Consider the following 23,462-nt stretch of genomic DNA (forward strand, 5'->3'; position numbering starts at 1 on the left):
CCCAGAATCAAATGTCTCTCTGCAGTCAAAAGACTCAAAGAAACCATAATAATATACATAATCCAGACTCTCTGTGTATTTTCCATCTTTATGTGGTTTAATTTTCTTTACTCCTTTAATCTATGACTGTCTATACTCTTTTATATTACTTTTACTATCTCTTTAAAGACTTTGTTTGATTTTTTTAAAACTATTTATTTTTATAACTGTCTATACTTTTTTTCTTCTCTCTCACAAGTGTACGTACATTTATCCAACACTATGACCCATTCAGAGGTGTTCTTCCTCTGAATCTGTCTTTATTGCATATCTGTAATCATTTTCTGAGTAGGAGCTCTTTTTTTTTTAATGCTAAGTGGACATAGCTAGGACCAACTTCGTGGCCCTGTCTGTTTGCTCCACCCAGTCCAACATGGTGGAGGCATGTTCAAAGCCTCTGCAAGCCATGCTCATGGCCCCAGCTCCAGGGACACAGTGGGTATATGTTACCACTAAACAATTTGTAACACACTGCTCACAGACCCCATTTAAGTGCTCTGTAGCAGAACCTCCTGAAAGAACCAGAGTTGTTTGTTCTGCCAGCACAAACCTGGAAGCCAGATCTTAAAGAAGCTGTGCCGTTTTGCCACTAATGCTAAGTCAGAAAACCTCATAAAGGAGCCGTGCCTCTGCTTACCACTAGCAAACAGAGCCCACATGAGAAAATGCTGCTACCAAGAAGCTGCACTTAACTACTTAACTCTGTTCTTTTGTGTCTAGAATTCCTTCCTAAGCTCTCTCAGGTTTTATGTGAATGTAGTTGGCCCACGTTGAGCACCATTTTGTAAACAGAGACTGCTTGTTTGTCTCCTGGCTGCTCAGAGCCAAATAATCATACAGAAATTATATTAATTATGGCACTGGTTGGCTAATAACTTAGGCATATTCCTGGCTAACTCTTATATCTTAAATTAACCCATTTCTATTAATCTGTGTACCGCCATGAGCTGTGGCCTACTGGTAAAGTGATCTGGCATCTTCCTGCTTCAGTAGCTACTTTCTGACTCTGCCTGCTCTCTCTCTCCATCTCTGTTTGGTTTTCCAGCCTAGATTTAATCTGCTAAGTCATTGGCCAAAACAGCTTTATTCATTAACCAATAAAAGCATCACATATACAGAAAGACATCCCACATCACTTTCTTCTGTGTCCTGCACAGTTTCTTTGGTGAAGCAGGAGCCCTTAAAGGATCATTCTTTCTTTTGGAAGGTTTAGAAGTTACTTTTCTGTGGGTCTTGCATGTCCAATTCATACAGCATACTATCAAGTAGTCCAGGAAAGAACAGTTTCTTGCCCAAATGGCTAACCTTGTCACATTGAAGGCAAATTCCATAACGAGTTCTCCGATGCCCATCAACCTTTCTGAAGTGATTGGTGCTGCCAGAAGCAGATGTGTCTCACTGTTGAGAAAAGTCTTAATTTCTTAAAACACTTTAAATGCCGTATTCTGTAGATAGATACATATCTATCTAAAATATATCTCTGTACATTTAGAAAATCTAATATGACTACAAGTTTGACTGTTATAGATAACTATTTATTAATCCATAATTTTTAATTATTACATTTTTAAATGAACTGTATAAACATAATACCTTAAACAAAAGTAGAAATATACATATAACAAAATTGACCTTAAGTTTTTATCAGTAAACCAAAGTCTATACCAATGTATTAATTTCTTTATCATATCCCCTTTTTTTCTTTAGGAAGACCTTGACTGTTATCATTAAACCCTTATTATCAACCCACTTTAGATGAAAACAAACGTTTATAAACAATATTTGGGATGTGAGTGTAGTTTTTAAGACTACTTCCTGCTGATTGGGGATGCTGGTAATCAGGTCTTTCATGGGGTATCCTGTGTGGTTGGTTCATTTCAGCTGTCAGGGGTCTTGTTTGGTCAAACCATATTAGCTGGTAAGGAATTCGCAGCTTTCTATACTCTGTGGAAACAAACATAGAACCTCTCTTCCAAAGTAACCCGTCCTTAGACTTAAATTTTGAAGTCATGATACCTTTAAAATATATATGTTGGTTTAGCTTAGCAGCCTGTACAATGAGATGTATTTCTGTACTTATCTCATTCACAGTCAAAGAATTCAAAGAAAACACAATAATATACATAATCTAGACTCTTTGTGTATTTTTATTTTTTAATTTTTTTGAGACAGGGTTTCTCTGTGTATCTTTGGCTGTACTAGAACTCACAGAGATTTGCCTGCCTCTGCCTCCCAAGTGCTGGGATTAAAGGGGGTGCCCAACCACTCTATTTCCTTTTTTTTTTCAGGACTTTCTCTATCCTTTTTCTTTTCTCTCACAAGCCTATGTATATTTTTAAGCACACTGTAAACTACTTAGAGGTGTTTTTTTTTTTTCCATCTGAATCTATCTTTACTGTATATCTCTTTTTCTGACCACATTTGCTAAACAGTATGGCTAGGATTAAAACTACGGCCTTGGCAGCCAACTCCACCCCATTCCTTACCTTTTTGAGAATCTAGCTTCATGGCAGAGGTACTGGTGGGAGCCACATTTATTGTCACAATTCTGTGGAGTTTCTAGGTCCATGTCACCACCAAGAAGCCTGATTAAACACCATCTAAGTGTTTAATGGCAGAGCCTCTTAAAAGAGCTGCAAGATTTTAGCCACTAATGCTGAGCCAGGAAGCATCCCTTAAAGGAGCTGCACCTCTGCTTGCTGCCAGCAAAAAGAACCTACCAAGAAGTTGCACTTGACTCTTTTCTTGTCTGTCAAGAATCCTTTTTTTTTTATGGGGCTGGCCAGATGGCTCAACAGTTAAGAACACTGGGTGCTCTTCCAGAGGTCCTGAGTTCAATTACTAGCACCCACATGGAAGCTCACAACCTTCTATAACTGTAGTCTTATGTGATCTGATGCCCTCTTCTGGTGTGTGGAGGTACATGCCAACAAAGCATCCCTATACATAAAATAAATATATCTTTAAGAAAAGAGGGAGAGAAAAAAGAATCTTTTTTTTTTTTAAGCTTTCTCAAGCTTTATGTGGAGAGTCTTGCCAAATGTTTGGGGCCTGTTTGTAGGCACAGATTGTGCTTTTGTTTCCCTGCCATCCAGACCCAAATAATCACACACAAACTATATTAATTACAACACTGTTTGGCCAATGGTTCAGGAATATTCCTAGCTAGCTCTTACATCTTAAATTAACCCATTTCTGTTAATCTTATGTATCCCCATGAGGAATCTTTCTCCTTCGGCAGCTACATGGTGTCTCCTTGACCCTGCCTACTCTCTATATAACTATCTCTGTTCAGATTTTCTCACCTGGCTTTACTGTGCTAAGTCATTGGCCCAAACAGCTTTATTCATTGACCAGTAAAAGCAGCACATATGCAGAAGGACGTCTCACACCAATATTGGGATTCATCTTGCCCTGAGCAGAGCAGTACCCTCACTTATTTTGAGCCATAACACAATAAATGTGGTGGTTTTGTTCAGTGAGTATTATACTTAGTATTTTCTAGAATACATGTTTAACCTTGTCGTCTGTCTGTGGCCAAGTAGAGATGCCTGTGAGGACCAGAGGGTGGCTTTGTGAAGAATTCTCCCTTACAGCGATGCCTGCAGTAAGGGAGTCATTCTTGCAGGCAAAGGTTGGGGTGGGAGCACCCATACTCCCCCTCTTCTCCTATACCCATTCTAGCTCCATCTCTCTGGGCAGTCCTGGATACTGCCTTGATTCCCATGGATCCCATGTATTTCATTCAGTGTCATCATCTGTGTGCAGGGTAAGGAGACTGCCAGCCTCACTGAGGAGACTAAGCAGGAGAAGGAAATGCTTGTCACAGTCCTGGCAGGTCGCAGGCCTCAGAGTGTATTGCTGCAGCTATAGGTTTTAACTCTGGGTAGAATAAAATCTTACATATATTGCAGCTTGGAGCCAAAAAAGGAAGCTTGGGAGCCCAGAAACTGACGAACGCATCCTTCACTGAGATCGAGAAGCAAGCACAGGCCGTGGATAAGAGGAAGGAGCAGGAAGGCCTGGCCAGGAGCGCACCGAAAGAGGAGTCCATGTGAGCTTCCTTTGCTTCTGCCGTCTATGCTTTGACTTTTAACTTGGTTTGTTTTCCAGATACCCTGTATTTTTGGTGAGTGTGCTATTCAAAGATATATAGTTTCATGAAAGTTTGTGTTGGCATGTGTGTTGGAAGGTTCAGGACTGATGGCTCTGGGAAGCAGCAGTGGACCCTGGGGGAGCCATGGGCAGGAATGGTAGATGGGGCACAGTATCAGGAAGATGCCAGTTGTTATCCAGAAAGGCAACTACAACAGAAAGACAGGCTAGAGCAGAGGTTCTCAGCCTGTGGTGCACGAACCCTTTGGGGTCAAACAACCCATTCACAGGACTCACCCAAGACCATTGGGAAATAAGATATTTACATATAACTCACAATAGTAGCCAAATTACAGTTGTGAAGTAGCAATGAAAATAGTTGTATGGTTGGGGGTCACTACAATATGAGAAACTATATTAAAGGGTTGCAGCATTAAGACAGTTGAAAACTAATGGGCTAGTGGCCCAGTACCCACTTAGCATGTGTGAGGGTCTGTAGTCTGTCCCCAGGACAGACAGACTGTCAGGAATGCTGGTAGGACACAAGAGTTGTAAGGCTGTTGGTAGCAATGGGAAAGCAACTGAGGCTCGGGCTGTAGCTCAGTTGAAGAGCACTTACCTGGAGTATACAAGAGCATTCACAGAGCATGCGCCCCCACAGCAGAGTAGAAGGAAACTGAATGTGTCTCCTGAATAAAGGATGTGTGTCCTCACAGTGTGATCTGATAGCTAGGAAAAGAATGAATACCTGGATGCACATTGCAAGTTTACCCAAAGAAAGCAAGCACACACAAAACTACAGAGTGTGATTCTCCCCATAGGAGATGTCTAACAAGCAGATCAGAGCTAGAGGCCGAGGAGGGAGAGCAGGTACTGTCAGTGCAGAGGAAAAGACAGCAGGGCCCTGGGTTTTAGTTTAGTTTTGTTTTTTAATGTATCTGTTTGTGTGTGTGTGCACGCGCACATATACACAAAGTCACTACATGTGTGGAGGTCAGAGAACAACATGGCAGGAATAGGGAGCTCAGGGATCAACTTAGGTTGTCACACCAGGTGAGTCTTCCCCCTCTAGCTGGGGAGCTGTATGGACCTTCCCTGTGAAGGTGAAGTCTCATTTATATGTAAACTGTCTTCCAAAGAGTCTTCTTTCTGTGGAGTCCTGTTTTTGTGTGGACCTTCTTCTGCGAAGTGTTGTTTCTGTATGGACTGTCTTCTGCGGAGTCTCGTTTATATATAGATTGTCTTCCAAAGAGTCTTGTTTCTGTGTGGATTGTCTTCTGTGGAGTCTGATTTTTTTTTTGCGAACCATCTTCTGTGGTGCTTGTATCTGTGTGGACTGTCTTCCATGAAGTCTCATTTATATGAACTATCTTCCAGGGAGTCTTGTTTCTGTGTGGACTGTCTTCTGTTGTACTTGTTTCTGTATGGAGTATCTCCTGTAGAGCCATGTTTTTGTCTGGACTGCCTTCTAGGGAGTCTTTTTTCTGTATAGACTGTCTTCTGAAGAGTCTTGTTTCTCTGTGAACTGTCTTCTGTGGAGTCTCGTTTTTGTGTGGATTGTTTTCTGGGGAGTCTCGTTCTTGAGTAGACTGTCTTCTGTGGTGCTTGTTTCTGTATGAACTGTCTCCTGTGGAATCTTGTTTCTGTGTAAACTGACTCCTGTGATGTTCTGTTTCTGCGTGGACTGTCATCTGTGGCATTCTGTTTCTGTGTGGACTGTCTTCTGTGGTAATTGTTTCTGTGTGGACTGTTTCCTGTGATGTCTTGTTTCTGTGTAAAGTATCTTCTGTAATGTTCTGTTTTTGTGTGGACTGTCTTCTGTGATGTCCTGTTTCTATATGGACTGTCTCCTGTGATGTCCTGTTTTTGTGTGGACTGTCTTCTGTAGTGTTCTGTTTCTCTGTGGAATATCTTCTGTGGTGATTGTTTCTGTGTGGAGTATCTTCTATAGAGTCTTGTTCTTGTGTGGACTCTCTTCTGTGGAGTCTTGTTTCTCTGTGGACTGTCCTCTGTGGTACTTGATTCTGTGTGGACTGTCTCTTGTAGGATCCTCTTTTTGTGTGGACTGTCTTCTGTGGTGGTTATTTCTCTGTGGACTATCTTCTGTGGTGATTGTTTTTGTATGGTGTGTCTTCTGTAGAGTCTTGTTCTTGTGTGGACAGTCTTCTTTGGAGTCTTGTTTCTCTGTGGACTGTCCTCTGTGGTACTTGTTTCTGTGTGGACTGTCTCTCGTGAGATCCTCTTTTTGTGTGGACTGTCTTCTATGGTGGTTATTTCTCTGTGGACTATCTTCTGTGGTGATTGTTTCTGTGTGGAGTATCTTCTATAGAGTCTTGTTCTTGTATGGACTCTCTTCTGTGGACTCTTGTTTCTCTGTGGACTGTCCTCTGTGGTACTTGTTTCTGTGTGGAATGTATCTTTTGAGATCCTCTTTTTGTGTGGACTGTCTTCTCTGGTGGTTGTTTCTTTGTAGATTGTCTCCTGTGATGTTTTGTTTCTGTGCAGACTGTGTTCTATGATGTTTTGTCTCTGTGTGAAGTATCTTCTATGGAGTCCTGTTTCTGTGTGGACTGTCTTCTGTGGAGTCTTGGTTTTGTGTGGACTGTCCTCTGCAGTGATTGTTTCTATGTGAACTGTCTTCTGTGATGTTCTGTTTCTATGTGGACTGTCTTCTGCGGTGCTTGCTTCTGTGTGGACTGTCTTCTGTGGTATTTGTTTCTGTGTGGACCGTCTCCTGTGATGTCTTGTTTCTGTGAAAAGTATCTTCTTTGGAATCTTGTTTCTGTGTGGACCATTTTCTGTGCTGCTTGTTTCTGTGTGGACTGTCTCCTGTGATGTTTTGTTTCTGCGTGGACTGTCTCCTGTGGAGTCTTGTTTCTGTGTAGACTGTCTTCTGTGGAGTCTTGGTTTTGTGTGGACTGTCCTCTGCAGTGATTGTTTCTGTGTGGACTGTCTTTTGTGATGTCCTGTTTCTATGTGGACTGTCTTCTGCGGTGCTTGCTTCTGTGTGGACTGTTTCCTATGATGTCCTGGTTTTGTGTGGACTATCTTTGATGGTGATTGTTCTGTGTGGAGTATATTCTGTGGAGTCTTTTTTCTGTGTGAGATGTCTTCTGTGGTGCTTGCTTCTGTGTGGACTCTCTCCTGTGATGTCCTGGTTTTGTGTGGACTGTCTTCTGTGGTGTTCTGTGGATTGTCTCCTGTAGTATTCTGTTTCTGAATGGGCTGTCTTCTATGATTGTTTCTGTGTGGGCTGTCTCCTGTCATGTCTTATTTCTGTGCAGACCATCTTTTGTAATGTCCTGTTTCTGTCTTGACTGTCTTCTGTGGTGCTTGTTTCTGTGTGGACCATCTTCTGTGGGATCTCTTATCTTCCTGTGTTTTTTATCTGCTTTAGCTAGAATTGTAGTGCACTGAATAACGGGCAAAACAAATGACCCTGATGTGTGAGGTTCTTTCAAGGTACAGTTTAGATGACATTTATTGAAATTCTTACAACAGAACCTGGAGCACAGTAGGAGTTCAGGTAGTGCCACTGGCACACAGCAGGTGCTTAGCAGTGTGACTTGTTTCTGTTTGTTCTGATGTTGGTTTGCTGAGTGAAACTCAGAGACTAAGCGTGGATGGTTTGAGATTATTTTCCTGTTGAGCTCTCAGAATGCCAGGGGCAGCACTGACCTGTGTAGACAGACTTTCTCTATGACAGGAGTGAAGTGGAAGACTTGACTTTCTCTTTTCATTGCTTTCTGACCAGGGCAGAGGCAGGTTAGTGCAGCTGTTGGGAAGTGGCTCTGCCTGTGCTGCCAGGGCTTGAAGTAAACTCAAAAGCCTGGTGAGACAAGAGCTGCGGGATGCGCCCACGCCCTCCTTTGTGTGATCAGGAAGCTGGAGAAGCAGGACACAGAGAGACTAGCATGGGATGCATGGGATGCTGGCCATACCCACCTTCCATGTGTCTGTCTTTAGGATACATTGAAAACACATTGAAGAGGACTTAGCTTGCAGCTTGAGGGTGTAGTAGTACTTTCTCATCATGGCCACCAGCCACAAATAAGAACATAGACACTTAGTATCAATTATTACACCAGTCATAGCAACATGTCTTCACAGTGTGCGATATGCACAGCATGTGAGTAGAGCGTTTCCCAGGCATGCAGAAAGCCTCTGTGCAGAGGTGTCTGGTGGGGAGGGAAAGAATGATTTTCTTGGGAACCCAGTTTGGTAGCTTTGTTGCCTTTCTCCAGGACCTCATGTGACTGACCACCTGTCCCTGCTATGCGAACCGATTTCACCCCTGTCTGAGCTCTGTGTTCACTAGGGAAGAGTGAGGGAGAGATCCTGGAAGCTGACATTTCTAGTGAGTGTGAATACCTACAGATTCAGGGATCAGTGGAGGTGTCAGCATGCCATACCCTGTCACACTGTGAAGCTAATGGCCTCGGCAGTGCCTCATCCTGGCTGGCTACCTGGTTGGCTTCTGTGCATCCTACAGCCCAGCCATCACCGTGGAGAGCACATGCTTGTGAGCAAGGAGAGTGAGTCCCTTGTCAGTCACTAAGAGCCCCTCCTATGATCTTCCTAGTTTCCCGTTCTTCTCCAAGGGGACCTGCTGCCCCAGTTTGTCAGGTAGTGACTCTAAAGAAACCTGACATTTTACCATGTTTGCTTAGGAAGACGATATAAGACAGCTAAAGAAAAAGACACCTGTCAGATCAGGGCCGACCCAAGAAATCCCCATGTCTTGTCTCAAGAAGGAAAGAACAAGAACAGGAGTAGAGTTTCCCTGGCGTATTTATTCCCTGCCACGGCACAGGAGTCACTTTGCACAGGGTTCTGATGCTCGCTGCTGAGGGGTCCCTGGCTCTGTCCAGGGTGTTGGGAAGCAGATGGTAGGCATGTCATTTCTCATGACACTGTCCCTTTTTGATGCAAACTCCCGTTCCCACTGCTGGGGCATAGCTTTCTGTATGACCAGCTTGAGCTTGTGGAAGCCTGGGCAATGTGCACACACCTTCCAGGCCCAGTGATGCCTTCTTTAATAGAAATCAGGGTATGGCTGGGACACATGGGATGGCCCAGCAGGTGACCTGAGTTCAATCTCCAGAACCCACGGTGGGAGAACTGACTCCATAGATTGTATCCCCCTCTCTCTCACACACACACCATATACATGTCCCCCACCCCACATACAACATGTATGCATATAATAACAATAAAATGGTTTTAAAGCTAGAGATAGTGACTGGGTCTCCATTTTAAATGTTCTCAGAATGATACATAAGGAGACACTAGAGGAAATTATTTGAAATACAGCTAACGATTTATATATTTATAAAATCAGTTCTAGCCGGGTGGTGGTGGCGCACGCCTTTAATCCCAGCACTCGGGAGGCAGAGGCAGGCGGATCTCTGTGAGTTCGAGACCAGCCTGGTCTACAAGAGCTAGTTCCAGGACAGGCTCCAAAACCACAGAGAAACCCTGTCTCGAAAAACCAAAAAAAAAAAAATTTAATTCTAGATATATTTTCATCTTTTTAATTAAATTAATTGCATATATGATGTCTCTCTGCTTGTGGGAGTTAGCATGTTTTTGCAGGGGCCTGCAGAGGTCAGAAGAGGGCGTCAGATCACCTAAAGTGATCATAGCTTCATCTTAAATGACACAGACAAGTTTACTAACCACATATGCTGATGTGTCCCAGGGAAGTGTAATCAGATGTCAGTCAAAGGGAGGACCCTGTGTGGGAAGTAACCAAGGAACTCGCCATGCTACCCCACAAGCGGAAAAAGAGCCAGAAAGTCCTGAGCTGGTACAGCATCTGCAAGTGTGCTAACTAGAGAAGGACGGAGATGCTGAAGCTCAAGGGGGCTTTCTTATGTACGGTCTGCCCGGGATTTTAATGTCAATTGTGGTTGAAAGCTGACCTCATGAGCGTGTGCTTTCCCAACAGGGTCTCATCACTACGCTTGGCCTACAAGGATCTCGAAATTTACATGAAGAAAGATGAAAACTCGAACCTGAGAGGCCAGAAGAAGGTGGAAGCCGAGAGGCTAGGCATGGGCTTTGGGAGCTGCAGGAGGTACGGTCTGCTTGGCCAGGTCAGCCCAGTGCAGTTTGCTCATGGCAAAGGGCTCTAGGGGCTCATTTCAACCTCAGACCATTTCCCTGGTGCTCTTCCTTTCCTGGTTGTGTGGCTTTGCTTTGGTATTTAGTATATTATGGCTCTGGCTGGAGCTTCATGGGTAGTATGTGCACAAAACCCTAGGTTGGATCCCCAGCACCATAGAAACCAAGATTGGGGGTTCACTCAAGGTCATTCTGAGCTACAAGAGTCCCTGTCTGTCTCAAAACAACAAGTACTGACTAGCTTTAGGGTAAAGCTAAGTATGGTGGTGTGCGCCTCCAGTCCTAACACTCAGGAGGTAGAGGCAGAAAGATCAGGAATTTCAAGGCCAGCCTCGGCTATATAGCAGGTTCGAGACTAACCTAGGCTATGAGATGGGGGGATGTGATGACAGATGGCGCACATGGTTCTTGAAGAGAAGGAAATGGGCCCGAGTTTCCACAAAGTGTGCACTGGAGTGGATGTCTTGGGCACACCCCATGCATGTGGCTGTCTTCTTCCCAGTCCTGCCCTTCGAATGACCTCTAGCTTCCAAAGCTCACATTGGGTTTCCCAGCCCTTCTGATGAGCTTATGTTTGTTCAGAGTACAGCTTACAACATTTTTTTGTTCAGTAAGACACAAGCCTTTAGGAAGCCAGTGATGTAATACTTCCTGTTTTATTTTGTCTCCTCAAGTGGCATCTCCCATTCCGTGACTTCAGACATGCAGACCATCGAGCAGGAGTCGCCTACACTGGCAAAACCAAGGAGGAAGTACCAGGAGGACCCAGATGAGTCGTACTTCACCTCCAGCCCCAGGTGGTCTCAGCCTGGCTGCAGCCAAGGGTGCATTAAGGGTTGTCCTTAGGAACCAGTACACATCAGTGCCTGGCACTGTTTGAAAGCTCTGGCTGATGCGAGTCTGTGCGTAGGAACAGAGGGCAGGGAAGCAGTGAGGGGCAGTGTTTACAACCAGGAAAATGTTTGCTGCTACAGTCAGCAACTGAAGATTAAAGTCAGAGGTGGAGGAGATGTTTCTATACTGTGAGGAGTGGAGAGAGGCAAGGGCTGGAGCATGCCCAAACCTTCAGTGGCTTCTGTTGAAACACTGCCTTCTGAAAGCTCCCACAGAGTCTGGGAGGAGATAGCATTTGCAGATGGATTTATTTAGGAAAGCCATGGCTGTTCTCTGAGGGGATCCGATGGTACTAGGACAGCCTGCTTCTGTCCTTTTGTGTCTACTGTCTGCTGAGGCAAAACCTGAGACTGGCATAAGGCTGAATGTGGTGAGGACAAGTGTCATCTGGAATATGTCACCTTGTCAGGGCCACCCAGAAGCTGTCTTCACAGGAACTTGGGGTGGCTTTGACACTTAGGTGCAGAAACCAAGTAGCCTAGGTTGAAGGCTGACTGCCGCATATGAATCGCATAGCAGTGGCCGGGTTATTAAGATGCTCCCTGCTGCAGCCTCCTCATTTGTGTGAAGTCTCCTGGTGGTGCCTGCCTCGCGGGTCCATAGGAAACTCTGAGGCACTGCGTAGCTCTGCTGTGGCTTGTCTACTGTGGTCTCGGAACTTGTCCAGAGACACGTGGCTCAGCCAGTGGCCAGGTGGGCAGCTGCGTTAACCACACCAAGGATCCTTTCACTTCTGGAGTTGGTGGGGAAGGGACACATCTGTCAGTGACAGTGCTGCCACGGTCACACAGGCTTCCTGGTGTCACGTGGCCGCAGACATGGATGCCGTAGGTAGAACAGTCGTAGGTTGTTATCTAGAGTCAACTATGAAATCACTGACTTTCCTATCCAAGCTCCCAGGTAAGGAATCGTGCAAATAGCTCTTTGTTTCTAAGCACAGCTCTGAGTTACCTGAGTCCCAGTATTTTAGAGAGAGCTTTCATAGCTTGCTGGCATTGTCAGAGACTGCCTGCTCCCTACCTGCCTCTGACTTCAGCAGCATGCTTAGTCTGCCCATACTGTGCATTTGAGAAAACCGAAATACAGCTGACACGAGAGAAATTCAGGATTGTGTCTAAACCTGGACATGTCAGGCCATTTCACACACGGTTTAAGGAGGGCCGGGCGAGGGTCTGAGGACAGACTTCCCTGCTCAGTCGTAATGCCCATGGAAGGTGGTAGGAAGAGACAGACTCACTTTCATGGAGCCCCACTTCCAAGCTTGGGTAGCAGTGTTGGTGAGAGAAAGGGTTCTGGATAAGGTCGCCTGCTGAGTGGGACCTTTCCCATCCCCACAGCCTCAGGTCATGGAAGAACTCGTGGGGGATGTATGTGTGCCTTGGAGCCTCCAGCATCCTCTCTCAGTCAGAAGGGTCAGCCCCAAAGGCCGCTGTGCCAGGGACCAGTTTCAGTTTGAAACCTGGGTGTTTGGATGTGGAGCAGAGAGATTTTGGTGCCACGTAGATGGTGACCTGCAGGTTATTTAGGGACAGAAGCATCGCTCTAGTTCACTTGATGGCCACAGAGACAGAGCAGGATTGGATTGGCTGATTTGGCACCAGAGATGAAGTGAACACACTCTGAAAGCCAGCAAGGCAGTGCCACAGAGTGCTTTTACTGCTTCCAAATTATTCATCAGCCATTAGAAATTGCATATTATAAATTATGGAAGAGTGCTGTTTCTGTTAAGCAAGGGGACATATTTTATAGTGGATTCCATTATTTCCAGATTATAAATGATGCATTGTTATAATACCATATTCAGAATAATGAAACTGGACTGTTTGCTGAGCCCCATGGAGTCCAAATGGCCTTTGGTGGGGGGCGTGCCTGGCGACAAGACAGCGTGCTAGCTGCTAGAGGCTTTTCCTGGGGACCTGTAGCAATGTGTCCAGAGGGGAGGAAGGTGCAGTGTGAGGACCAGCATGAAGGAAAAGCTTCTGAAAAAAAATGGACCCAGAAATCAAAGCCCACGCTGGGTGAAGGTCAGCGATGGGGAGAGCTGCTGAGTCCTGGCACGGGCCTGATGGCTGCGCAGGCTGGCTGGCATAGAGTGTTTCCTGTGAGTGGCTAGGTATCCCCTACAGAGTGCCAGCACATAGAGAGGTTCTCGTGGACGAGTGAAGACTTGGGAAGACCAATGTATGGACTTCTCAGGGCACCCACGCAGGTGACATCTTGTTTTGCAGTTTAAAGGCACCCAGTGCCCCTCCAGTCCAGATAAGGTTTTCACTCACATAGATGAAGAATGTTTGTGTCTCAGAGTGGTCATCTCCAGAACACTGAGCGCCATTGTTGAGAAAAACCTGAGTATCCCAGCCCCTCCCCATCTAATGCTGACACTCCCCCGACCCCGCCATGTTCTTCTGAGGGGTTAACCAGCCTCTGGACTCCACCCTATGGCATCACAACTGTCCAAGGGAGTGGCAGTGTCAGCAGCCTGAGGCTACAACAGAGGGACCCCTCTTCCCTGAAGCCTTCAGAGAGTGAGGTCAGCAGGATCGCAGCTGCTGGGAGGACCTTGGAAATGGACGCCTCAGTCAGCTCGTGTTCATTGCCACCTCTAGTGTCATGTCTGCCCTTCATCTCAGCACATGACTGGGCAGGGAAGTCAGTTCCCCATACTCAAAAGCAAGAGACCCTAAAGGAGTGAGCATCCTTAAGTACTCCCTAGTCACACTCTCCTCTTGTTGTAGCAGGTACTTTGATGACTCCATGGACATAAGAGGCAGCTCCTTTTCTAGCTGGGATGACAGTGCCGATTCCTACTGGAAGAAGGACAGCAGCAGAGACCTCGAGCCTGCCGTGCAAAGCGCCAGTTCTTCAGACAGGTGGGAGCTGCAGTCTAGGCAGCCAGGGGCTTCTCTCATAGGAACAGGGGTTGATATATGTGCCACGAGTGTCCTGTGCTGCTTTAGGAAGTGGCTGTGTGTTGGGGGCACATGCCGGAAACATCTGTGGTTGTTAGAAAGCAGGTGTAAGGGCCAACGGTTCCTTGGGGGAGTCTCAGTCCATGTGTCAGGGTGACCTGGCTCGTGAATGAGTTACCTTCCCCCATGTGAAGACTATTTGTAAACTGTAGGAATCCCTATTTCCTAGGCAACAGTTCTGCAGTTTGGTCTTGTGTGCATGTGTGCGTGCGTGTGTGTGTGTGTGTGTGATGCTGGGATGTATTTCTGGATATATATACGTGTGTATGTGGGGGAGTGCTAGTGTGAGTGTGTATACAGGTGTGTGTACATGTGGTCTAGGTATATGTGGGGGAATGTACACATGCATGAGTGTGTGGGTGCTGTCTATGGGGTGTTCAGTGTGCTTGGCAGGCGCACTGCACTGAATTACACACGTGCCCTTTGGAGTCTAATTTTATTGTTTTATTTTGAAGGCAGTTTCCCTGAGTTACCCAGGCTAGCCTCAGACTTGACATCCTCTCGCCTCTGGCTCAGATTGCTGCTCACGCCACCACACCCAGCACAGTTTTCATAGTCTTGACTAGCACACAGTCTTGTAGTGACCGCTAAGAACAAGGCCCAGGACATTCTGCTGCTGCCAAGTCCCTTGCTCTGTCCTCAGCCCTCGGCCCCTGCTATTCTCTTTTTGGATCTTCCCACGTGGACTAGTCATTCAGTAACTGGCCTTGCCTGAACTCTGAACTCAGCAGTCACCTGACTGCAGAGGTCACCTGACTGAGGTAGCCTGGCCTCCGCCTCCACAGCTCTCCTGTTCACACCAAGGAACCTTACGCGTATAGTGCAAGGTTGCCCCGTAATCGGATGTCCTGTTTCCCCGTGCGTTACACTCTGTTGATGGCCAGTGTTGTCCTGCGCAATCACAATGTGGGCAGCATCGCTAACACAGTTAAGATGGGAGACTCCACATAAGTTGAAGTGTGAACTGGGTTTGCTTCACCGCCCTTGGTGTGACCAACCCTGACTGTTTCTCGCTCTAGGCCTAGCACTCGCAGGAAGCCGGATTACGAGCCTGTTGACAACACGGATGAAGCCCAGAAGAAGTTTGGCAACGTGAAGGCCATTTCCTCAGACATGTACTTTGGAAGACAAGCCCAGGCAGATGTAAGGGTGCAGAAAGCTCCCACAGGAGCCCCGAGAACCATGAAAAAAGCTGTGGGGACCATGAGAGGGTGGGCTGCTGAGGGAGAAGAGGCCCCCAGACAATAATGCTGAAGCCAGGGCCAGAGCCCAGGTCTGCCTGAGCACCCTGGGCAGCTGTGGAGTCAGGAACCCCGTCTCATTGCTCTTCTGCCTCTCTGGGGAGAGTGGCCATCAGTCAGTAGCTTTTGAGTAAATTCAGGTTTTTATGTAGCAGTAATTGCTTTTGATCAGTTTAACATAGTTAAATGGAGCCTGGAAATGTTTGTGGGCGACAGCTTCATTAGCCAGCTGTCACCTGCCTCACAAATGAACACATTCATCCAGGAGTCTGACTAAGCTGGGGCCAAGCCCACTTCCCTCTAGTGCTCAAGTGCAGAGGGGCTGGTGGGGCTAGAACTCGGGCATGCTGGTTTGTCTCTTAGAGGCCTCATTGCCAGAGGGGCCTCCAGCTCTTCTGCTTGGTTTACTTTAAATGTGTTAATGGGCTGGGGTACACTCCTGCAAATATGCCTGCCTGGCAAACTCAAAGCCCTAGGTTCTATCCCCGGTACCACACACACACACACACACACACACACACACACACACACGTGCACGCTTGAACACACACAAATTTGAAGGACTTGAAGTTGATGGGCTAAGCGGTGTGCCCAGCACTGAGGGGTTTCCTAGGGTGGCTGAGAGCAGTACTGAGCTCTGGCTGCCCCTCATCCTGACCTCACTGACAGTGATGTGGAATGCTGCCCTGCGCTGCCCTGACCTACTCCACTGCAGAGCATACCTTTATTCCACCCCCAGGGCCTGGCTGGGAGTGACATCGGAGGTAGCCAAGGGGAGTAGACTCATTCCAGTTCTCTTACTCTGTCTTTTTCTGTCCAGTTTGAGACCCGAGCACGGCTGGAGAGGCTCTCTACCAGTTCCTCCATAAGCTCTGCAGATCTTTTTGATGAACAGAGGAAACAGCCAGCAGGTGAGGGGTCATGGGGATCCCAGCACGTGCGATTCCATAGGGCCTTTCCCTTGCCAGGATCCCATGCCCCATCACCTTTGCCCCGTGTGAGCAGTGAGAGCTGAAGCTGTCCTTCCAGGATCCCATGAGAGGAGACCACATCATGAAGTTTATGCCATAGCACCCTTGTCACCTGGCAGTTTGGTATCCAGAACATTGTGAATACAGGAGGCAGGGGGCTCCTGCGAGGTGCCCGCCACTCACTAGCTGGGGTCATTGTTAGCCTCTGTCTCCTGCCTGTGGAGGAGTTGGAGCTGAGATACTGTGTAAGGTACCAACCACTTGGGGTCCTGCACCTAGGAGTCACCTCAGGCCCCTCAGCCCTCAGGACACACCGGCACTGAGGAGTGGGTGGGGAGGAAGAGCCTGTCTCTGCTGTCCCTCTACATCCTGCACCAGGTGTCTGGTCATCCCAGGGCTGGAGTCTTAACCATGTGCCCAGATGTGAGCCCCAGAGCAGGCCCTTCACTGCCCACCCCAGAGAAATGCCTCCGCTTTTACCTGTGCACTCGCTGTCCCAGAAGGCCTGCCTGCGTGGGCACCTCACACAGCCTCCACCAGGCCACAGGGCGAGAGTGAAATGACGGCAGCCTCTGAGGTCATTTCAGGAAAAGAACCAAGAAGGGGTCTCTGGAGCCAGTGCTGCAGGCTGAGGTCTCTGCATGCTGGTTTGCATCATTTACTTCACAACCAGACTGGCTTTGGCCTACAGAAGGCCTGAGTGTTTGTGTGGGGTGACCATCTTGGCAGCCACACTGCCTTTGAGACATTAAAGTGGATGCGGCTTCAACAGACAAGTTGTAGGGTTCATCTCAACTGTCTGGAACCTTCTGTGTGGAGGTTCGGGCATGTGTAGTCATTATGGCCTCAGATACAGTGGCACTGCCAGCTTGCCTGCTTAAGTGGGGAGAGCCGTTCTAGGCTGGAGTGTGCTGCTGCAGTGGCCGGCAGGTAGGCAGCAGTGTGCAGAGAGACTGGTGGGCCAGCCTTGTAGGTCTGCTGCCTGACGGGGCTAGGCTGGACCATGGCACCTGTGCCCATCCTTCCTGACTGTAGGCAGGGACTGTTGTTGGTCAGCCATTGCCCAGCAAGTCTTTAGCCAGCAGTCTGCTGCCTTTTCACGTCTGACCTTCACATCCTGGCCTTTGTCAGGGCTTCCTGTTGTAATGTGACACACCCCTAGCACAAAAGCTGCACCCAACCTCCCCAAGGTCTCCAGGCAGAGCCCCTACCCTGTCCGTGCTGGCTAGTCATCTCGGAGCCAGCCCCAAGACCCGGGTTATTGAGATATCCACATGCTTTTTAAATTTAATTTCTTGGAACATTTACTCTGAACATGATTGTTTGTTTAAACACATACACAAGAGGAAAAGACAAGAAAGCTCTTTGAAGCAAACACACCCTCCGCCCTTAACATTGATACAGAGCATGGCTAGCTCAAGCTTGCCTCCTGCCCCACCACCAAACAGAGGTCCCCTGAACTCTTGACGCTGGGGCCATAGCAGCAGCTTGGGGAGGGCCTTTGTGAATTGCTCCCTAGGGTGTCAGGCCACCCCCTAACTAAGGCTGGTGGTCTGCTTTGAGTAGAGCTTGCTCCTCTTCCCCGCCCCTGCCCCTGCTACTGAGCCCATCTGAAACCCCACTACCACTCCCCTCATGACACCTGCAGCCACCGCCCTGAGCTAGCTGGACAGCCTTACCAAGGATTCGTTCTTTGGTGTGCACTTCAGCAAAGAGCCTAGGTGAGTGTTGGAAGGGATCCTGTTGGCTCATCCTGATCACTCCGTGTGTCAGATGAAGCACCTCCTATGCAGTAGATCCTTGATGGGGTGGTACTCAGGGCTGATCCCTGCTAGAGAAGATGGAAGGGTTGAGTGAGAAGCATGTGTGGGTATCCAAGCTATCCTGTCACATCAAGGCCTGTGGCCACGTCTATGAGCAGGGCCAGTGAGTATGTGGACTGGGCCATCTGAGAAGGGATGGGGCACTTAGGACCACATATGCCAGAGTAAAGGGAGGTATATGATAGCCATGTTAGAAAAAACCTCAAAGCCGGGCGATGGTGGCGCACGCCTTTAATCCCAGCACTCGGGAGGCAGAGGCAGGCGGATCTCTGTGAGTTCGAGACCAGCCTGGTCTACAGAGCTAGTTCCAGGATAGGCTCCAAAGCCACAGAGAAACCCTGTCTCGAAAAACCAAAAAAAAAAAAAAGAAAGAAAGAAAGAAAAAACCTCAGGGCATAGCTTATTCCTTGGTGTTCTTAGCATGCATGCTGGTGTGCATGTATACACAGGCACCTGTATATATGTGCATGCCTCTATGTGTATACGTGTGTGCGTGTGTGTGTACATGCCTTTGCTCATGCATGCATGCTTGTGGAGGATGGGACTAATAGTCCCTCATCACTCTCTGCTCTATTCTATGAGTCAGGGTTTCTTAACCGAAGTCAAAGCTCACAGATTGGACTAGTCTAACCAGCAGCTTGCTCAGGGGAATCCTGTCTCCACCCTTCAAGCGCTGGGATTGCTGGTGGGCTGCTCACATTTGTGTGGGTTCTGGGGATCTGAATTCTGTCCTCACACTTGAGGAATACTGTATCCACGGAGCCATCTCTCCAGCCCCCTCAGTGTCCCTTTCAAGAACAGACTGATGGTTCCAGTGGAATGTCGCCTGTGACTCCTAAACTCCACACCCATTGAGTCAGCCTACACAGGCATGCAGGCCTACAAACCCAGACCCAGTGGGCTCTCGGGTTTTTGCCTGCTTAGTTGTTACCCACATCCATCAGGCAACATTGCCCTGAGACCCAGAGTCTAGTTCCACTTAGTGACCTCTGGTGTCAGCAAAGTGTCTACAGTGCCTGCCTCAGGGAAGTAGCTGGCCAAGTGTTTTGATCCTTGTTAGATATATTATTCTTAAAATCTTGGACTTTTCTCTTGATTTGTCTCCATTTCTGAGAATTTGGTCCATAAATAGCTCATTAAAGAAGATCCATGACTCTGCTGGAGGGTGAGAGGGCAGAGCCCTGAGTTCTGGGTGTCCCCAGGTTCTTCTGTCTGGAGCTGCTCCCATGACCCAGACCTTTCTGCGTGTGTTGTGTCTGTCATTCATCCCTGCTGCCCACTGGCCTCTTCTCTGCCAGAGCAGCCAGCACACTGCTGAGCCCTTGCTCGCGGGCTGGTACCCTGCACTCACAGCCTGGCTCCTGCCTCCTCAGTTCTCCCTCCGGCCAGCTGTCCTGGGCCTGTGGGAACTCCGCAGGCCTCCCCATGCTTGTACCTCACCCACAGCAGGAGTGAGGTACCTGGCGACCTGACTACAGCAAGACCCATCTGCTCTTCTGTGCCCTTGGTGCTTGACAAAGCCCTTGTCACAGGTGTGCTGAATGAATGATCGAACATCTGGAGAATGAATGAATGCAATATCCTCCACGCCTGGAGCGTGCCTGATGCCCAGCACAGGAGACACGTCTTCCCAGCACCTCCAGTTCCCCATGGCCACTGCTGGCTATCATGTGTCTGATTCCATTGGAGCCTTGGGAGCCACTGGGCAGAGTGCTGTGTCCACCTTGCTGTGATAGAACCAGTACCTGCCCTCTGAGCCCTGCCCCACTGTGTGATCATCTTTGCGGACACAGTAGTAGCTTGGGAGGTGACAGCAGAGGCAGAGTGGGTTCACAGAGCTACACATGTCCTTAGAAGAGGGGCGAGCTGACATCTCTCTGTGTGCAGGAAACTACAACCTCTCGAACGTGCTGCCCAATGCCCCAGACATGGCGCAGTTCAAGCAAGGCGTGCGATCCGTTGCTGGAAAACTCTCTGTCTTTGCCAATGGAGTCATGACGTCCATTCAGGTAAGTGGCACTCCACGAGGCTCCCAGGGAACTAGGCTGTAGCTGTGAGCGCGAAGCTGTGCTGCAGACTAGCCCTGAGACAGAAAGATCTCGAGTTCCAGACCTGCCTGGGCTGAGACCCTGCCTCAGGCAGCATTTTCTAAGTTCTTACTGGGATTCATATAATTCCCCAGTTGTGAGTTTAGAATGGAGAATTCTTTTTTTAAAAATTATTTTATTTTATAGGTCTGCATGTTTTACCTGCATGTACTATGTATACATGCCTGGCCATACAGAAGGGATTAGATCCCCAGAACTGTAGTTACAGATGGTTATGAGCTGCCATGTGGGTGCCAGAATTAAACTCAATCTCCTGCAAGATCAACACTATAAACTGCTGGGCCATCTCCTAGCCCCACAAAAGAGAGGATTCCTAAGCTGAAAACCATCCACCATCTCCCTGCTCTGGGATTCTGCTGTTTTGTTTTAGTTCTAAACTATGAACTGGCTGGCCTAGAACTCACTCTGTAGCCCAGGCTGCCCTCTAACTCACAGAGATCCACCTGCCTCTGCCTCCCAAGTGCCGGGATTAGAGGCATGCGCCACCACTACCTGTGGCTGCATATCTTTCTAAATGAAGGAGTCCTATTGCTGTGTGACTGTGTGTTCTCCATTCTTCAGTGGCATGTTCTGCGTGGCTCTCTGGAACTACAAATTCTCCAGAAGCTGCTAGCTGTGGGGTGAAAATATGCTTATCTAATTTGCTTGTTCCACACATTGGACATTGCACTGTTCGCTCTCTTTTTGAGTTTTATTTGTATTACTCTATACTCTGGTTCCGGGTTACCTAAGGACCTTTTCATACCTCTGCCCTTCGCTTGTGCCCTCCCAAGTTGGTCCTCTCAGTCCCCTGGACAGTTTTGCTTCTACTTTACACATACATACTTTTATATATCTGTGAAAATATTATCTTTCTGTGTTGGACTTAATTCACCTAATATACAGTAAGGAAAAGGCGGAGCCTGTTCGTTAGGACAGTGAGGACTTCTCTAAGCTTGTGAATGGCTTGCTTAAGTGCAGTCATTTGGAAGCATCCTGTTGGGTGAAATGTGGGCCGGAGGAGTAGACTGGGTCGACGCTGCCCCTTCTGCGTCCATGGAGGCTCTTTTTTTTTTTTTTGGTTTTTCGAGACAGGGTTTCTCTGTGGCTTTGGAGCCTGTCCTGGAACTAGCTCTGTAGACCAAGCTGGTCTCGAACTCACAGAGATCCGTCTGCCTCTGCCTCCCCAAGTGCTGGGATTAAAGGTGTGCGCCACCATCGCCCGGCTTCCATGGAGGCTCTTAGTCTGCAGACAGACACTGCTGCGGCCTCGGTGGAAACGTGAGGAAAGCCCTCCGTGGAACAAGCCTAAGGCTGCAGAGGCTTGGGGCTCTCCTTCCTCAGGTCCCCCTGGCCCCAGTCGTCCTGGCTGTCACTGTCCCTGCTTTGTGGGTGATCATCTTGTTTTTAGAGTACTCCCACTCCTGTCCTGCACTTATAAGTGAAGAAACAGAGCAAAGACTAAACCTCTGTAAGATGCACAGGGACCAAAATCGAGGTTTCAGACTTGAGACAGTCCCTCGGTGCTGGCCCCTGCCTTGCAATCCTTAGTACAGCCTGGAGCTCTAGACCTTCCTTGGGCAGCTCACTTAAGGTGTAATCCAGGCAGGTCTCCAAACCCCACTCACCTCCTGCCATAGAGATGCTGAAGCCATGCTGCCAACACTCATCTACTCTCTGTGCCAGGAGCTGGGTGCCCGCAACAACGGCCATGGGGTACATGCACTGGAGGAGACAGATGCAGTGTATTGGAGTAAATGTTGGTCTGGTTCTCTCTAGGATCGCTACGGCTCTTAATCCTGTTGCCAGGCTGTGCCTAACCTGGTAAAACTCCACTTCAGACGGACCTGGGACCACATCTGGCTGCACCGAAGCCCCAGCTGCTGTGCAGGCAAGTGCTGCTGGTTGGCGAGGTGCCTGCACACTCGGAGTGCGCGTCTTTCCTTTGGGGCACCCCATTTCTATGTCGTGGAGCTCTGCTTTCATTTCTGGTGTAGCGTAGCTCTTCGTGTCAGTCGAGCACATCCTTGCTTTATCTTTGTGCAATCTTCAGTTCTAAGAGCCGGGAGCCTGAGCTGCGGGCTCCTCCCACTGCTCCCTGAACTGGGAGCCTTCCCTGGAGCACCTGCGAGTCTCCACGGACTGTGGGCTCAGGGCTGCCAGAGCTAGCTGGTGCTGGATAGGCCAGAGAAATAAAGCCACAGCACATGCTTCCCTCTGCAAAGGCGCAGACAACAAAAACCAGACCAGAAGTGCCCGGCCTCTCACTGACAGATCGCTTCCTGTGTCCCTCACACAGCGAGGAGATTTCAAACAATACCTAAAGCCATCTGTCACTTTGTAAATTATTTTGTACATTCTCTACACTTAAAAACGATCCCCAATCAGTTCTTTATAACAAGCCCAAGCTTCCACAGTGCCAAGGGAGCTCATTGTGATGTGGTGACAGGTGTTGCAGGGCCAGCTAAGGGCTCCCAGTACACCTAGAAGTCACCTGAGGCGGCCATGTGACTTCAGGATCAGCTCAGATTTGGGGAATGGTAATTATAATTGGGTGATTTTGTTAATATTTTTTATCTTGACCTTGATGTTCCAAAAGCTACAGGATAAATGTAAATCGATAGTCGTTTGGCTGTGTTTTAGACAGCACCAGAATATATTGTTCAGCACAGTAAAATATATTTGAAATTTGATGAACCAAAATGTGATTTCAGATGATTATTTTGTGAATCTTTCTTAAAAGATCCAATTTGTAGACTTCTAAATATAACGGACAGCACAGCAGACCCTGTTGTCTGTGTTGTCTTTCAGCAGAGCCTTTGCAATGACTCACGGGAAACTGGGTGTGGGTGACTCTGGCCCCCGTCACTCCTGTGTTATGGGTGGGGCTGGCAGGTGGGTGCCCACACACGGGCACATGCTCTTACTGTGAGTTGTCATGACAGGGTCAGGGTACCCTCAGGGTATGTTTTCCCAGAGGCCCTGATTACTGACATGCAGGGAAGGAAGGGGTGCTGCTGGTGTGTTACCCCCTTTTCTCTTTATTGGTTCAGTCTTGGGAAGGCTTTGAACATCCTGAGCACTGAGAACTCAGCCCATCTTTGTCAGGGATGCCACATGACCACCCGTCCGTGAGGAACACGGCAACTGCAACTGCTCATCTTTTGAACATTCATGCGGAACATCAAACACTGACAGCCCACGGGGGGGGGGGGCA

The 23,462-nt window shown here is 48.1% G+C and overlaps 1 protein-coding gene across 4 annotated transcripts in view; it reads left to right on the forward strand.

Moving 5' to 3' along the window:
• Positions 1-23,031, forward strand: part of Arfgap3 (ADP ribosylation factor GTPase activating protein 3) — a 48,594-nt gene extending 25,563 nt beyond the window's left edge. Inside the window, exons 9-16 of one of the 4 annotated variants that reach the window (XM_041672213.1) lie at positions 3,954-4,093; positions 10,085-10,213; positions 10,935-11,084; positions 13,890-14,024; positions 15,143-15,266; positions 16,185-16,275; positions 20,046-20,167; positions 22,025-23,031. In XM_041672213.1, coding sequence (XP_041528147.1) covers positions 3,954-4,093; positions 10,085-10,213; positions 10,935-11,084; positions 13,890-14,024; positions 15,143-15,266; positions 16,185-16,275; positions 20,046-20,167; positions 22,025-22,042 — 909 coding nt within the window. In that variant the 3' untranslated portion in view covers positions 22,043-23,031. The remainder of the gene's footprint in view (positions 1-3,953; positions 4,094-10,084; positions 10,214-10,934; positions 11,085-13,889; positions 14,025-15,142; positions 15,267-16,184; positions 16,276-20,045; positions 20,168-22,024) is intronic. The other 3 variants (XM_041672214.1, XM_041672216.1, XM_041672217.1) reach the window with 3 other exon arrangements.
• The last annotated feature ends 431 nt before the right edge of the window (positions 23,032-23,462 follow it).

The sequence above is a fragment of the Microtus oregoni genome, unplaced genomic scaffold (assembly GCF_018167655.1).
Source record: "Microtus oregoni isolate MIOR12 unplaced genomic scaffold, Mior012 000022F_ref0000154, whole genome shotgun sequence".
Lineage (NCBI taxonomy): Eukaryota > Metazoa > Chordata > Mammalia > Rodentia > Cricetidae > Microtus > Microtus oregoni.